General features: G+C 40.1%; 1 protein-coding gene and 1 pseudogene across 10 annotated transcripts in view; one reads left to right on the forward strand and one right to left on the reverse strand.

Moving 5' to 3' along the window:
- Window positions 1-14,267, forward strand: part of CEP192 (centrosomal protein 192) — a 157,525-nt gene that overhangs the window by 35,962 nt on the left and 107,296 nt on the right. For 8 of the 10 annotated variants that reach the window (XR_007411689.1, XM_025429599.3, XM_049111887.1 and 5 more), the window contains exons 8-10: window positions 3,223-3,371; window positions 4,467-4,611; window positions 5,069-5,202. Coding sequence is in view for 9 of the 10 variants with exons in the window: in XM_025429599.3 (XP_025285384.3) it covers window positions 3,223-3,371; window positions 4,467-4,611; window positions 5,069-5,202 (428 nt within the window). In the remaining variant the exon portion in view is untranslated. The remainder of the gene's footprint in view (window positions 1-3,222; window positions 3,372-4,466; window positions 4,612-5,068; window positions 5,203-14,267) is intronic. The other 2 variants (XM_025429595.3, XM_025429598.3) reach the window with 1 other exon arrangement.
- Window positions 11,658-12,775, reverse strand: LOC112648113 (U1 small nuclear ribonucleoprotein A-like; annotated as a pseudogene).

Raw genomic sequence — 14,267 nt, forward strand, 5'->3', positions numbered from 1 at the left:
TTCCTACTTTTCTTACTCCTACATATCTTTCTTCTTAAAGAATTGCCTTTTAACGTTTCTTTTAGGGCTAGTTTAGTGGAAGTCCTTTATATTTTGTTTGGGAAAACTGTGTGTGTGTGTGTGTGTGTGTGTGTGTGTGTGTGTCTTTAAAAAAATTTTTTTTAAGTTTTTATTTATGATAGTCAGAGAGAGAGAGAGAGAGAGAGAGAGAGGCAGAGATATAGGCAGAGGAAGAAGCAGGCTCCATGTACCGGGAGCCCAATGTGGGATTCGATCCCGGGTCTCCAGGATCGCGCCCTGGGCCAAAGTCAGACGCCAAACCGCGGCACCACCCAGGGATCCCTCTTTCTCTCTTTTTAAAGATTTTATTTATTCATGAGAGACACAGAGAGGCAGAGACATAAAGGGAGAAGCAGGTACCCTGGGGGGGAGCCCAATGTGGGACTCACTCCCAGGACCCTGAGATCATTCCCTGAGCCAAAGGCAGATACTCAATCACTGAGCCACCCAGGTGCCCCTTTACCTCTCTTTCTATTCTGAATGATAGCCTTGCTGGATAGAGTATTCTCTACATGTTTTTTCCTTTCAGCACATTGAATATATCATGCCAGTCCCTTTGGCCTACAAAATTCTGAAAAATCGAATAGCTTTTTAGGGTTTTCCTTGTATGTAACTGTTTTTGCTTGTTGCTTTTATTTTTATTTTTATTTTATATCTATTTAAGGCATGGAGCCCAACATGAGACTTAAACTCATTGCCCTGAAATTGAGAACTGAGCTGAGATAGGAGATCAAGAGTCAGATGCTTAACAGACTGAGCCACCCGGGCACCCCAACACTCTTGCTGCTTTTAGAATTCTCTATCACTTTTTTTTTTTTTTTTTTGCCATTTTGATTGCTATGTGTCTTGGCACGTACCTCCTTGGGTTGATTTTGTTGGGGGCTCTCTGTGCCTTCTGGATCTGGATTTCTGTTTCCTTCCCCAGATTTGGGATGTTTTCAGCTATTATGTCTTCAAATAGATTTTCTGCCCCCTCTTCTCTCTTTTTCCCCTTTTGGGATTCCTGTAATGTGAATGTTAATACATTTGATGGTGTTGTTGTGTTCTCTAAGTCTATTTTCACTTTTTTTTTTTTTTTAAGATTTTATTTATTTATTTGAGGGAGTGGAAGAAGCAGGGTCCCTTCTAAGCAGGGAGTCTGAATTGGGGCTGGATCCTGGGACTCTGGGATCATGACCTGAACTGAAGGCAGACACTTAACCAACTAACTGAGCCACTCAGCTGCTCCTATTTTCAGTTTTCTATTACTAATTTTTCTCTTATGTTCAGCTTGATTGTTTTCTATTACCCTGCCTTCCAGGTTGCTAATCCATTCCTCTGCTTTATCTTGTCTGTGTATTCCATCTATTCATTCAATATATTTTTGATTTTAGTCATTAAATTATTTATCTTTGGCTCTTCTTTTATGTTTTCTATCTCCTTGTTAAGGGTTTCCTGATGTCTTTTACTCTTTAGTCTACTGCATATCTTTATGACCATTACTTTAAATTCTTTATAGGGATTCTGTTGCTTTGAGTTTGTTCTTTCATTTGGGACATATTCCTCTGTTGTCTTCTTTTGTCTGACTCTGTTTCTATGTGGTGTGACAGTCAGCTACATCTCCTGCTCTTAAAGTGGTGGCCTTAGGAAGAAGAGGTCTTGTAGTGCCCTTCTGTGCAACTTCTCCTGTTTTCCAGAACCTGGTGCTTAAGAGGTATCTTGTGTGTGTTGCGTGTGCCCTGCTGTTGTGGTTGAACTGCTTTTGCCTTCGGTGCAGTCATCTGCAGAGTTTCTCTTTTTCTGTTGTGGACAGGATATGGTCCTTGTGTTGTAATGGGGCAGTCTGGGACTGCTTGGGCTTAAGTTGAGTCAGACCAGATGTTTACCAGAGCTATTGTAGGCACTTTCTGTGCGTTGTCCCCTGAGAAGCTTTCACTGGTGGGTGAGGTCTGCAATCAGATCAGAAGCAGCTCTGGTGGCCCAGAGGTTTAGCGCTGCCTTCAGCCCAGGGTGTGATCCTGGAGACCCAGGATTGAGTCCTGCATAGGGCTCCCTGCATAGAGCCCACTTCTCCCTCTGCCTGTGTCTTTGCCTCTCTCTCTCTCTCCTTCTGTCTGTGTCTCTCATGAATAAATAAAATCTTTAACAACAACAACAAAAATTACTTAAAAAAAAATCAGCTATCTGTCCTCAGTCTACTGCTGGAACCACAGTCTTGATATGTGTGTGGTGATCTTTCTCCCTCTTTGGAGCAAAAGTCACTTTGGAGTGGTGCTGGACCTTGTCAGGACTGCTTGCATAGTGCTAGGCTTGTGCCACTATTTTGGATCAGTTCTGACCAGGAGCATATTGGAAGGGGTGTGTCTGTAGCAGAATGTGTGGCAGTGTGCACTGTTAGCAGGTTACCTACTGAGTGTCTTTGCCCTACTGGTCCCCAGAGGTGTTTGTGTATTTTGGCTGGGGGTTAGGGAAGGGAAATGGTACCTGCCAGCTCCTTTGTTCCTGAAGTCTCCCAGAGATCCCTGCTCCTCTAGCACATGCCCCAAAATTAGGTAACAAATCTCCCTCCCACATACCTTCAGTGGTTTTCAAACTGCTACTTCTATGTTGTATCTGTGGGGTTTGTTGTGTTGTCTCTTTAAAGATAAGGACTCCATTTCCTCTTGCCCTCTCAGCTCTGCCAGAGCCAAGCCCACTGATTTTTTTTTTTTTTTTAAAGTTCCAGGTGTTATGCCCGAGTAATTGTAAGAGTTTGTGAAATTTGGCCCCTCTGGTTTTCAAAGCCAAATGTCATGGGGGTTTGTTCTTCCTTGTGTCTGGGGTGCCTGGTATGAGGGTCTGTTTCCCCTCTCTTCACCCTTGGAGTCCCTCCCTTTTGCAGACTATCCTATGGTTTCATTTAGCTTCTGACCGTGTCTCTGCCCTTCCTAACCTCCTTGATGTGGCCTTTTTTCCACGTTTAGCAGTGGAATGTCTGTTCTGCCAGTCTTTGATCCTTTTCTGGGCTATTCACACTTATGTGAGTGTTATCTAGTTGTATCCCTATTGCGAGGTGAGCTTAGGGACCTCCTGTTCTGCTTTCTTCCTCAGAAGGCTTTTATCAACATTTTGGTTAAATAACGTTTATTGTTGAGTCAGTACTTTAAAATGTTTCCTTTTTTTTTTTTTTTTCCATTTTACTAGTAGATGATGATATTGATGATGAAGAGTTTTATGATGAACATTTAGAGGCTTATTTTGAGCAACTAGCTATTCCAGGAATGCTGTATGAAGACCTAGGACAGGAACCTCCAGAAAATGATTTTAAATTACCTACAAGTGATTCATGTCAGGTATGTTCCAATTTTATGGTTTTTCAGAAATTTGACTTTAGAAAACTATTACTGGTCTCATTAGATATTACCATAAAACATAAACTTTTGGTTTTCTTTGATCTGTTTTTCAAGATAGAAAGTGATAAGAAATACCTTACCCATCCTTTCTTGCTGCTTCTTACTTTTCCTTCCTCTGCAGAGAAATTGAAGAATATCACAGTGAATGTGTGTATGCCCCTCATCCAGATTAACCAGTTGTTAACAATTGACCATCTTTGTTTTCTTTGTCCTTCCATGAATACTTTTTTGTGTATCATTTAAGAGGAATTTGCAAGTATTTTGACATTTCACTCTGATACTTTGACATTTTCTCCGCAAATAAAGCTATTTTCCTGTATAATCTCAATTGTATTACTAAGTTTGATATAGTAATGTAAATGAATATACAGTCTGTATTCACATTTATCCGATTGTCTCCAAAATGTCCTTTACTTTTATTGTTTTTGATCTAGGATTTAATCAAGGATTACAGTTGCATCTGGTTGTCCTGTCTCTTTAGTATTTCAATTTAGAGTAGTTCTTCATGTCATTAAAGTTTTTGTAAAATGGCCGGTAAGCTAGGTATATCTCATTGCTTTTTTCCCCTCCTAATTAAAGATTTTGGCAAGAATTCAGATAAAGCATTTTTATTACAAACAGATAAAGATTAAACATAAGGATATTGTGTGCTTTTGTCTAGACAGATCTAGACATCTGTTTGTCCCGCTATTGATGAAGTTGTATTTGATAATCTCGGTTAATGTGGTATTGGGTAGATATCTCCTTGTGTAGGTGCCTTTTTTCCTTTGTTATCAATGAGTAATCTGGGGAATGGTGCATTAAGGCCATGTGAACTTTCTGTTCCCGAAGAACCTTTCACAAACTGGATTTAGTATCATTGCTGAAGCCTTCTAGAAACAGTTATTTCTATGGTGGTTATAATGGTGATATTTCCAATTCTTTCTACATTAATTGCCTGGCATCGTTTTGTCAAGAAGTCATTCTCTGTTTCTTATGTTTCTCCCCTAAAAATGGTTATAATTTAAAAAATCAATACATCTGTTTTTTCAACAGGCAAATGAAAATGGTAGTTTAAACTATAAGTCTCAAGCAGAAAATAACAGCTCTCCAATTTCTGATGGCTCACACTCTTCGGGAAGTTCTGAAACAACCCACAAAGAGTCTGAAGTAGGCCATGTTGTTTGTCTGCCTGGGATCAGTAAGTATTGAAATATGACTTGACTCTGTTCTTAAATTCTGTTTGATTTTGCCTTTTCTCTTTAATTAATTAATTTAATTAAAGAATTAATTTCTTTGGTATAATGTAACCTGTGTTAACCATTGTATTCCTTCAGATTTTTAAACAGTCTAAAACTTTTCAAAAGAATACATTAGTAGTATTAGACATACTGTAGTGTATATTGCATGCGTTGCTTATTATGAACGCATTGGGTGTGTTTTATTCAGACATTTGAGAATTAAAAATTCTGTGTGTGGTCGAAGTTTGTTGCCACTTACTGATGGTTACTTTTTCTTATATGCAAATTGCTGTATTTGTCATATGATTGCTAAGTACTAGGTTTGCATAAACTTGCGTGGCAAGAAGCAGTTATATTACTGAGACTTTGACATTGCTCTGTTTTTTTTTTTTTTTTTTTTCTTTTTTTTTTTTTCAGGTAATTTTATAGATACTGGAGATAGTAGAAGGCACGTAGGTGGTGTATTATCACTTTCTTCTAGTACTCGGGGAATTGAACAAGAGAACAAAAGGGAAGACAGTTTGAAGGGCATTGTCCCACATCATGGCAGAGTAAGTTTATATGCATTTTCTTCTAATTTTCTATGAAAAGGATAAAGTCTTCTGTGTCAGTATTTTTTTTTTTTTTTTCCAAAGCAACAACTGTTGATTCTGGAAAATGTATAAAAAGTATTAAAGCTTCCCTACTGATAAGTTTCTATGTGTGTGTATATATCTTTGAGATCACTAAGATTATATTAAATATACAATTATATACTTTTTTTTAAATAATTTTTTAAGATTTTATTTATTCATTCATGAGAGACAGAGAGAGAGAGAGAAAGAGGCAGAGACACAGGTAGAGGGAGAAGCGGGCTCCATGCAGGGAGCCCGACATGGGACTCGATCCTAGGTCTCCAGGATCCCACCCTGGGTTGAAGGCGGCGCCAAACCGCTGAGCCACTGGGGCTGCCCTATATACATTTTCTTAAATTTAAATGTTTCTTGACCTGCATTTAGATCATTCATTTGAAAAGTTCTTCAGCTTGGTATCAGAACATTAAATAAAAAGGCAAACTGTTCATCTTTAACTTTGCTCAAGCATGTTTTCCCTTCTTGGTTTTCTGTCTGTTATTCCTACACTTCAAACTTGGTAGTTATTTCTGACTCTCACCAATTCTTCATCACCTTTTCAAAAGTAGATGTATGTCTTAGGATTCCATGATGACTTTTAATTTAGAGAGTCTGTCTGTGTTGGTATATGTAGAAATAGTTACTCCTCTTCATAGTAATCCTTTGAGTGATTAAGGCAGTAAGTAATGATGGAATTGTCAATTTAAAGACAGTGAAGCTCAGAAAACCGAAATTTCTTCTTCTTCTTCTTCTTCTTTTTTTTTTTTTTTTTTTAAGATTTTTAATTTATTTATTCGTGAGAGACAGAGAGGCAGAGACACAGGCAGAAGGAGAAGCAGGCTTCATGCAGGAAGCCTGACTTGGGACTCGATCCCAGGTCTCCAGGATCACCCCCTGGGCTGAAGGCGGTGCTAAACTGCTGAGCCACCCGGGCTGCCCAAAAAAACGAAATTTCTTTCAGTGTGTTCTCAGGAATGTGTCTTCGGTTTATTGTTTCCTGTTTGTTTCCTTTACTATTGTTCAAGTTCAAGATGCTTTACTATCTCATGTGTGATTTATGGTGCCATCTCAAGTATTTTTACTATTCTGTTATATTTGTCAACACCAGGTTAATCTTGTTACAATAGCCTTTAATATATATAATATATATAAATATTCTCTATGCCTCATTGTTTCAAGTTAATAATCCTTAAAATGCTTTATAACTTGGCCTCATATTAATCTGTTTTTCTCTTGTATTTCTACAAATTTCTATTTCTACAAATTTCTACAAATCCCTATTCCTATTTTGTTTTCTTTCTTCCTTGATCCAGATTATGATCATCTTTCCAATCTTTCATGAAGTCCCTGATTACTTTTCAGTAACTCTAGACTACATTTATTTTTCTGAATTCTTATGACACAGATTGTATCCTACAGTATAGTACTTTATTATATATAGGAATATTTTACTTATCCAGAAGTTGCCTAGTCAGCAGCTTCAAAAATTTCTTTACTCATCCAAAGAACCAGTTATGTACAAATACAGGGCAAAGCCTCTTGCCTCAGGTAACTGGAACAAGTGTTCAGAGTCCATGGATTTTTTTTCTTCTAGGACAGTGCTATGGACACCTCGTCTTATGTATAGTCCTCTGACAGTGAGGAGTTATAATTCTAATATATTTAGTTAATAGTCCAGCCCTCAGCTGATTAGAGGAAACCAATGAGAAAAAAGGAGACAGTGTTTGTTAATCTTGACTTTGTCAAAATGTGATATTTGATAAATTTTATGTCTGTCCATGAATATTTAATTTTAGGCTAATGATCTTGTTCTGTTAGAATTATTTTTCTAATTAGCAATTACTTGTTAAAAACCAATAGTTTTAATATTGTTGAATATTCACAAATTACTCACAAATTGCTTGGTATCTTGGTCAGGTCATTTTATTTTATTTTATTTTTATTTATTTATTTATTTTTTAATTTTTATTTATTTATGATAGTCGCACACAGAGAGAGAGAGAGGCAGAGACACAGACAGAGAGAGAAGCAGGCTCCATGCACCGGGAGCCCGACGTGGGATTTGATCCCAGGTCTCCAGGATCGCGCCCTGGGCCAAAGGCAGGCGCCAAACCGCTGCGCCTCCCAGGGATCCCGGTCAGGCCATTTTAACAAAAAATCCTTGGTACCTTCTTGGTGATAGGTATATGGTACTTGGTATTATAGGTCACACAAAGATAATCTTCCTTCATGAAACATAACGGAAATAGCCAGATTCTGGAGGAACATTCAGGCCCCAGGAACACAAAGCCCTGAAGCCTTCAGCTGTGCTTGAAGGAGGGCATCGAGTATGGAGGGATGGTGAGAACTGGCCTCTGTCTGCTGAGCTTCTAGACAGTGTGGAATAAGCACTTCCATTAAAGCTTTTTTGCTTGGATGAGGGGGAATTCCTACCTGTGGGTCAGCCGTAATATGTGTTACATTATTTCATGAACAGTCTTATTTTTCCCATATGATAAGGTCATGTAGTTTGTGTTACCATGAGGTGACAACATTCTGTCCTTTTGGCAAGATTAGCAGCCCATTTTCCTTAATTACATGTAAGGAATTCAAAAATTATAAGTTACTAAGAGTTCCCCAAATTTAACTACTGTAATAGTAATATAGTATAATAGTAATAGTCTACTATTGACTGGAAGCTTTACTGATAACATAAGTAGTGATAAATCTTTTGTATGTTATATATGTTATATATTTACAGTAAAGGAAGTTATTAAGGGAATCATAAGAGAACTACACTTACAGTTCTGTACAGTATAAAAACAAAGATCCACATATAAATGGAAAAAAACAAAAAAACAAACTTCCTAGCTTTTATCTGGGGAAAAAATTATCTTAATTTTTCCCTCATTTCCCCACCCTGCTAGAGAGAGTGTGCACATGTCCTTGCGCCAGTTAAGGAGGAGGGGTGTAGGGAGAGAGAATCTCAAGTAGGCTTCATGCCCAACATGGACCCCAACACAGGGCTTGATCTCACAACCCTGAGATCATAACCTGAGCCAAAATCAAGAGTCAAATGTTCTACTGACTGAGCCACCTGAGAGCTCCCTTTCCCTCATTTTTAAAGGACAGTTTAACCAAATGTAAGATTCTTGGTAAGTATTTTTCCCTCTCAGCACTTTGAACGTATCAGCCCATTCATTGCCTTCTGGCCTGAAGGGTTTCTGTTGTGAAATTTGCTGGTTATCTTTCTGAAGATTTCTTGCATGTGACAAGGAGCTTCTCTTGCTGTTTTCAAGATTTTCTTGTCTGTCTTTTGACAGTTTGATCATACTGTCTTGGTATGGGTTTCTTAAATTTATCCCACTTGGAGTTTGCTGAACTTTGATGTTCAAATTCCTGTCTTTCGTCAAATTTGGGAGGTTTTCACCTCCCAAAATTTCTTTGCCTTTTATCTCTCTTCTGTGTTTTCCAGAAAGTGCTGTTGGTCCCCAGTGTGTTGATGATATTCCATAGGTCCCTTAGACTCTGTTCCTTTTTTCTGAAGCTTTGTAATTTCAGTTGTCCTATCTTCAGGTTTGCTTTATCTTCATCCTGCTAGTGCACATCTGTTTTTTAATCCCTCTGGTGCATTTTTCACTTCAGTTATTGTACCTTTCAGTTCCAGTATTTCTTTATGGCTCTTTTAAAAATAAACTCTTTATTGTTACACATTCTATGCATTGATCATTTTCTTGCTTGTCCATATCTTCTTTTAGCTCTTTTAAAATAACGGTCTTAAAAATGCTCAAAGTCTTTTATCTCATAAGTCTGATGTACAGGTTTCCTCATGTATGTTCTCTGTTGATTTATTTTTTTCTTTTGAATGGAGCATGCTTTCTTATTTCTTTGTTTGCTTTGTGTTTTTTTTCTTTGTTGCATACTGGACATTCCAATCTTAGTGATAACTCTGGAAATCACAATCTCCCTTTTCTCTAGGGTTTGCTCTTTAATTTTTGTATCATATGTCTATGCAGGGATGAGGAAATGGTGAAAATTAAGATTTTACAGGTCTTTTCTTAGCCTGTATTTTTTTTCCTGGACATGTGCAGTAAGTCTAACTTTCTCTATCCATGGTTGTTTTAGAATACTTAAAGAAATAGCTATGACCCCTTTAAATATGGTGGAGGTCACTTTAGCTGGTGGGGGTTGAATCACTGGTGACCAGGCTCTGTGCCTGCAGCTCTGCAGTCAGAAGCTGCAATCTATAGTCAGAACACAGAAACCTGATAATTGGAGACAAAATCCTTACTGCTTCTCTGGCTCCAGCAAACCATACTAAAAACAGGGGTTGCCCTCCCCACGGTCGTCTGCCTTGGAGTTCAGGGTGGGTAACCATGATCATTCTGAAGCCTGAGTGACGGACATTATTTGCAATTTGCCAGTCAAGCTTTTCTCTGGTAGCTCTAATTGTTCAAATAGATTCCAGAGTTCCAAAATAGTTACTTCCGAAGTTTTTGCCAGTACAGTACAGTGCTTGTCTGGCGGAAAGGCAGATTCTTGGTGCTTTCTCCTCTGCCATCTTTTCTGACGTTACTTCTTGTTATTTCTAACTTTATAGGCTTATTATAATCAGTATCTGGTCTGAAAAATCTAACCCTTCTAAATGTTTTGAGTAAAAGTGTATATTTATATGTGTGTTTCATGGACATAAGAAAAATGAAAACTAAATGTGCTTTTTTGAAGAATCTTTAGTTTTAAGTTATTCGGATATTTAGTACATTATTCAAAATCTCTATGATCACATTTATTTATTTTTAAGATATTATTTATTCATTCAACAGAAAGAACACAAGCAGGGGGAGAGGCAGAGGGAAAGGGAGAAGCAGGCTCTCAACTGAGCAGGGAGCCAACACAGGGCTCAACCCTGGGATCTTTACCTGATCCAAAACCGAGAATTCGCTAATCAGCTGAGCCAACCATGCGTCCCCTATGATCACTTTAACTTTTATGTACTAGATGTATCAATTGCAGAAAAGATGAAACAAAGTTTCCAATTTTTTAAAAAAGTTTTTTTTTTTTTACTTAATTATTCATGAGAGACACAGAGACACAGGCAGAGGGAGAAGCAGGCTCCCTTGCAGGGAACCCGATACGGGACTCAATCCAGGACCCCGGGTCACGACCTGTGCCAAAGGCAGATGCTCAACCTTTGAGCCACCCAAGAGTCCCTTAGAGTTTCCAGTTGTTGTTGCTTTAAAGATTTTATTTACATATTCATGAGAGACACAGAGAGACAGAGACACAGGCAGAGAGAGAAGCAGGCTCCACGCAGGGAGCCTGATGTGGAACTCGATCTCATGACTCCGGGATCCCACCCTGAGCCAAAGGCAGATGGTCAATTGCAGAGCCACCCAGGTGCCCCAAAGTCTCCAGTTTTAATTGAATTTTTACCAAGTTATTTTTGCACCTCTGATTTTTTTCTTTATGTACTTATCTGCTCTGTTTACTGATATTTTTTATGTACTTCTCTGCACTGTTTACTGAGAATGAGATTATAGAATCATAACCTCATTAATAAGAGTACTTTGTTAGTAATACTGCCCTTTTTTTTTTATCCTGTTTAGTGGCTTCTAATCTTAAATCTTAAATTCTCCTTTGTATGTTAGTTTGATACCCTTGCTTTTTGTATTTTGTGTATGCTTGTTATCTTCTTTTGCATCCCCTTTACATTTTTCTTTATCATTTGTTTAGAGGGTTTCTAATAAATAGTGTGTGGCTAGGTTTTACTTTTTAAAAATATTTTATTTATTTGAAAGAGAGTGTGTGCCAGCCCATACAAGTGGTGGTAGGGGAAGCCGTTGGGGAGGAGCAGAGGGAGAGGGACAAGCTGACTCCATGGTGAGCATGGAACCTGATGTGGGGCTCCATCTCATGACTCTGAGAGCATGACCTGAGCCAAAATCAAGAGTGGGACACTCAACAGACTGAGTTACCCAAGGGTCCATAGGTTTTACTTTTTAATGCAATCTGGTCATTTGTTTTTTGGATGAACTAGTTAATCCTTTAACACTTAGTGTAATGGTTAATAATCTTGATTTTTAAAAAAATATTTACTTCATTTAATATTTACATTATTTTTATCATGTTTAAAAAAATTTTTTTTAAAGATGTTATGTGTTGGAGTGAGAGAGCACCAGAGAGAGCACAGGAGCAGAGAGGAGGGGTAGAGGCAAAAGCAGGCTCCCCACTAAGCCCAGGAGCCTGATGTTGGCCTCAATCCCAGCACCCTGGGATTATGACCTGAGCTGAAAGCAGATGCTTGACTGACTAAACCGCACATGCACCCCTTCAAAAATTTATTTATTTATTTATTCATTTATTTATTTGCCAAACCTCAAAAAAAAAAAAAAAAAAACACTTTAATTCTGGCCTAACAGCACCCGGTGCAATGTCTGGGGACAGACTCTGGGTACAATGCTGTGTGGCGACCACTCACTCATACACGGCTCTGAGAAGGCCCCTGAGGGGGGCTTACCTTCAGGGGGCTGAGCCAAGGAGGGAAGGGGTGGCCCCAGAGCAGGGGGCAGGGGCAGGGGCAGGCAGGGGGGAAAAGTGCTACTTCTTGGCAAAAGAGATCTTCATGGCATTGTTCTGGGTGATCTTGAAGCCCTGCAGTGCGTCGCGAGCATCCTCTGCCTGTACCTCATTGTCAAACTCCACAAAGGCAATGTCGTGCCACCCAGGGTCCAGTCGTACCTCCTTGAAGCCAGGGAACTGGTTGAAAAGCATGGACAGCATGAGCTCATTGGTCTCCTCGGGCAGGTTGGTGAGGAATAAGAAGTGATTTGGTGGGTTTTCTGAAAGAGGCTGGGCTGGTGGCATCTGCCCCGGCATAAGCTGCTGTGGGGGCATGGCCCCTGGTGGGATCTGTCCAGGTGCCAGGCCTGGAGGCGGGATCATGCCGGAGGCAGCCTGTAGGGAGGCTAGCCTGACATGTGATGCATGAGTCATTGGGGGCCTACCCGGGACAGGGCCCTGGACAGCCCCCACCACAGGGGCGGCGGCCCCACCCTGCACTGCCTTCTTGGCTGCTGGGGTCTCCTGGCTCTTAGGCTTCCTCTTCTCCCGCTTGCGGTCCTGCTCACGAAAGTACCCTTCATCTTGGCAATAATATCCGAGTCAGTCTTGGCATACTGAATGCTCATGGGCTTGTCATAGAAGGGGAAACCCTGCATGGAGCGCAGGGCATTGGTGGCGCGGCTGACCTCCTTGAAGATGACAAAGGCCTGGCCCCTCATCTTCAAGCTTCGAGATACCAGGATATGCAGGATCTGGCCAAACTGGGAGAAGATGGCATAGAGGGACTTCTTCAGCTCATCCTTCTTGATCTTCTCATTGAGGCTGTTGATATAAATAGTGTGGTTGGGGCAGGTCTCGGGAACTGCCATGGAGAGAGGTGCCGAGGTAGAGCTGAAAGAAGGGGGAAAAGGTTAACTTCAGCCCCGGGTTTCTCCAAATCCTCTGCCCTAAAGCAGGCTTAAGGAGCTGCTCAGGGATGTTCCTTCCAGGAGGAAGTCTGTGGAGAGGAGGGAAAGAGGTACAGCTAGGAAACAAAGCGAAAGCAGGATACCCCCCTTCAAAATTTTTATTGTACTATTTAGCCTGCTCTCCCCCTCCCCCTTCCATCTTCCTTCCTTAAGCATTTAGAATGTCTTTGATTTTTAAAAAATTTATTAGAAGATGTACATTTTTCATATTTTAACAGTTCTGAAATCATTGTGTGTCATATAGTTACTATATGTCATAGTTTAATGTTCTCTCTTGGCACATACAATAATGGCATCTTAAAATCAGTGTTTGGTTTCTATGAGGGAGGCTGGTTTTCCGTTATCTGAAGGGCATTTTTTCTCTTCCTTAATTCATTCTCAGACATGTTTTTCAGCCATTATTTGAGATGACATCAGCATGTTTCCACCAGGGCACTTTGTTGCCTTTTTGTTTCTCTTAGATGCCAAGAAGATGGGACTTTCAAATTTTTAAAATTTTCAAATAAACCTATTTATATGAGAGAGAGAGAGAGAGAGAGAGCATGGAGGGGGAGACCTGCAGAGGGAGAAGGAGAAGCAGACTCTGCTCACTATGCAGCCTGACATGGGGCTCGATCCCAGGACCCCAGGATCCATGACCTAAGCCGAAGGCAGATGCTGAACCACTGAACCACCCTGGCTCCCTCAAATAATTTCATTATCTCCTTTCAAAACCCCACCTCCTAAGAGAACTTTGGGTTGCTTTTCCTTTTTCTTTCTCCTCCCATTTCCTAGCTCAAGTGTTGGCTGGGAGAGTTACACTGTCAGAATATAAACAAAAACGTATTTTTTGTTTAGATTTAAAAACTATCAAAGCGGGCAGCCCCGGTGGTGCAGCGGTTTAGCGCCGCCTGCAGCCCAGGGCGTGATCCTGGAGACCCGGGATTGAGTCCCACATCAGGCTCCCTGCATGGTGCCTGCTTCTCCCTCTGCCTGTGTCTCTGCCTCTCTCTCTCTCTCTAGATGTGTCTCTATGAATAAATAAATAAAATCTTAAAAAAAAAAAACTATCAAAGCAGTTGTACTTGTCTTTGTGTTATTTATTATTATTTATTAGATCACAGCAAGGAAGCTCCTCTGTTATGGAGGGAACCCCAGCTCAGAAGTGGGTCATCTATGAAAGGGTTTATTTAGTACCAGGTTCCCCAGTGACAGTACATGTGTGTGGGTTTGCTGGGCTGACTGTTGAGGCCTCATGTCACTGTGTTGTCATTTAGCCTGGGTGGGATTCTGACATAGAGGCTTGCAATCATAATCCTACAGATGCTAGCTTGGCCCCATTGGCTCCTCAGCCAAGCACATAAAGGATTCACATGCATTCCATCAGCAAGCAAAGGGACTCTGGAGACTATTACCTGGCTGCATTCTTTATTCAAGACTGTTTTAAGTAGCTTTACTGAGGAGATCGCTAGTTGGCAGCATTCTGATATTTCTTTTATTTTTAAATCGAAGCATAGC

Source organism: Canis lupus, chromosome 7, assembly GCF_003254725.2.
Source record: "Canis lupus dingo isolate Sandy chromosome 7, ASM325472v2, whole genome shotgun sequence".
NCBI lineage: Eukaryota > Metazoa > Chordata > Mammalia > Carnivora > Canidae > Canis > Canis lupus.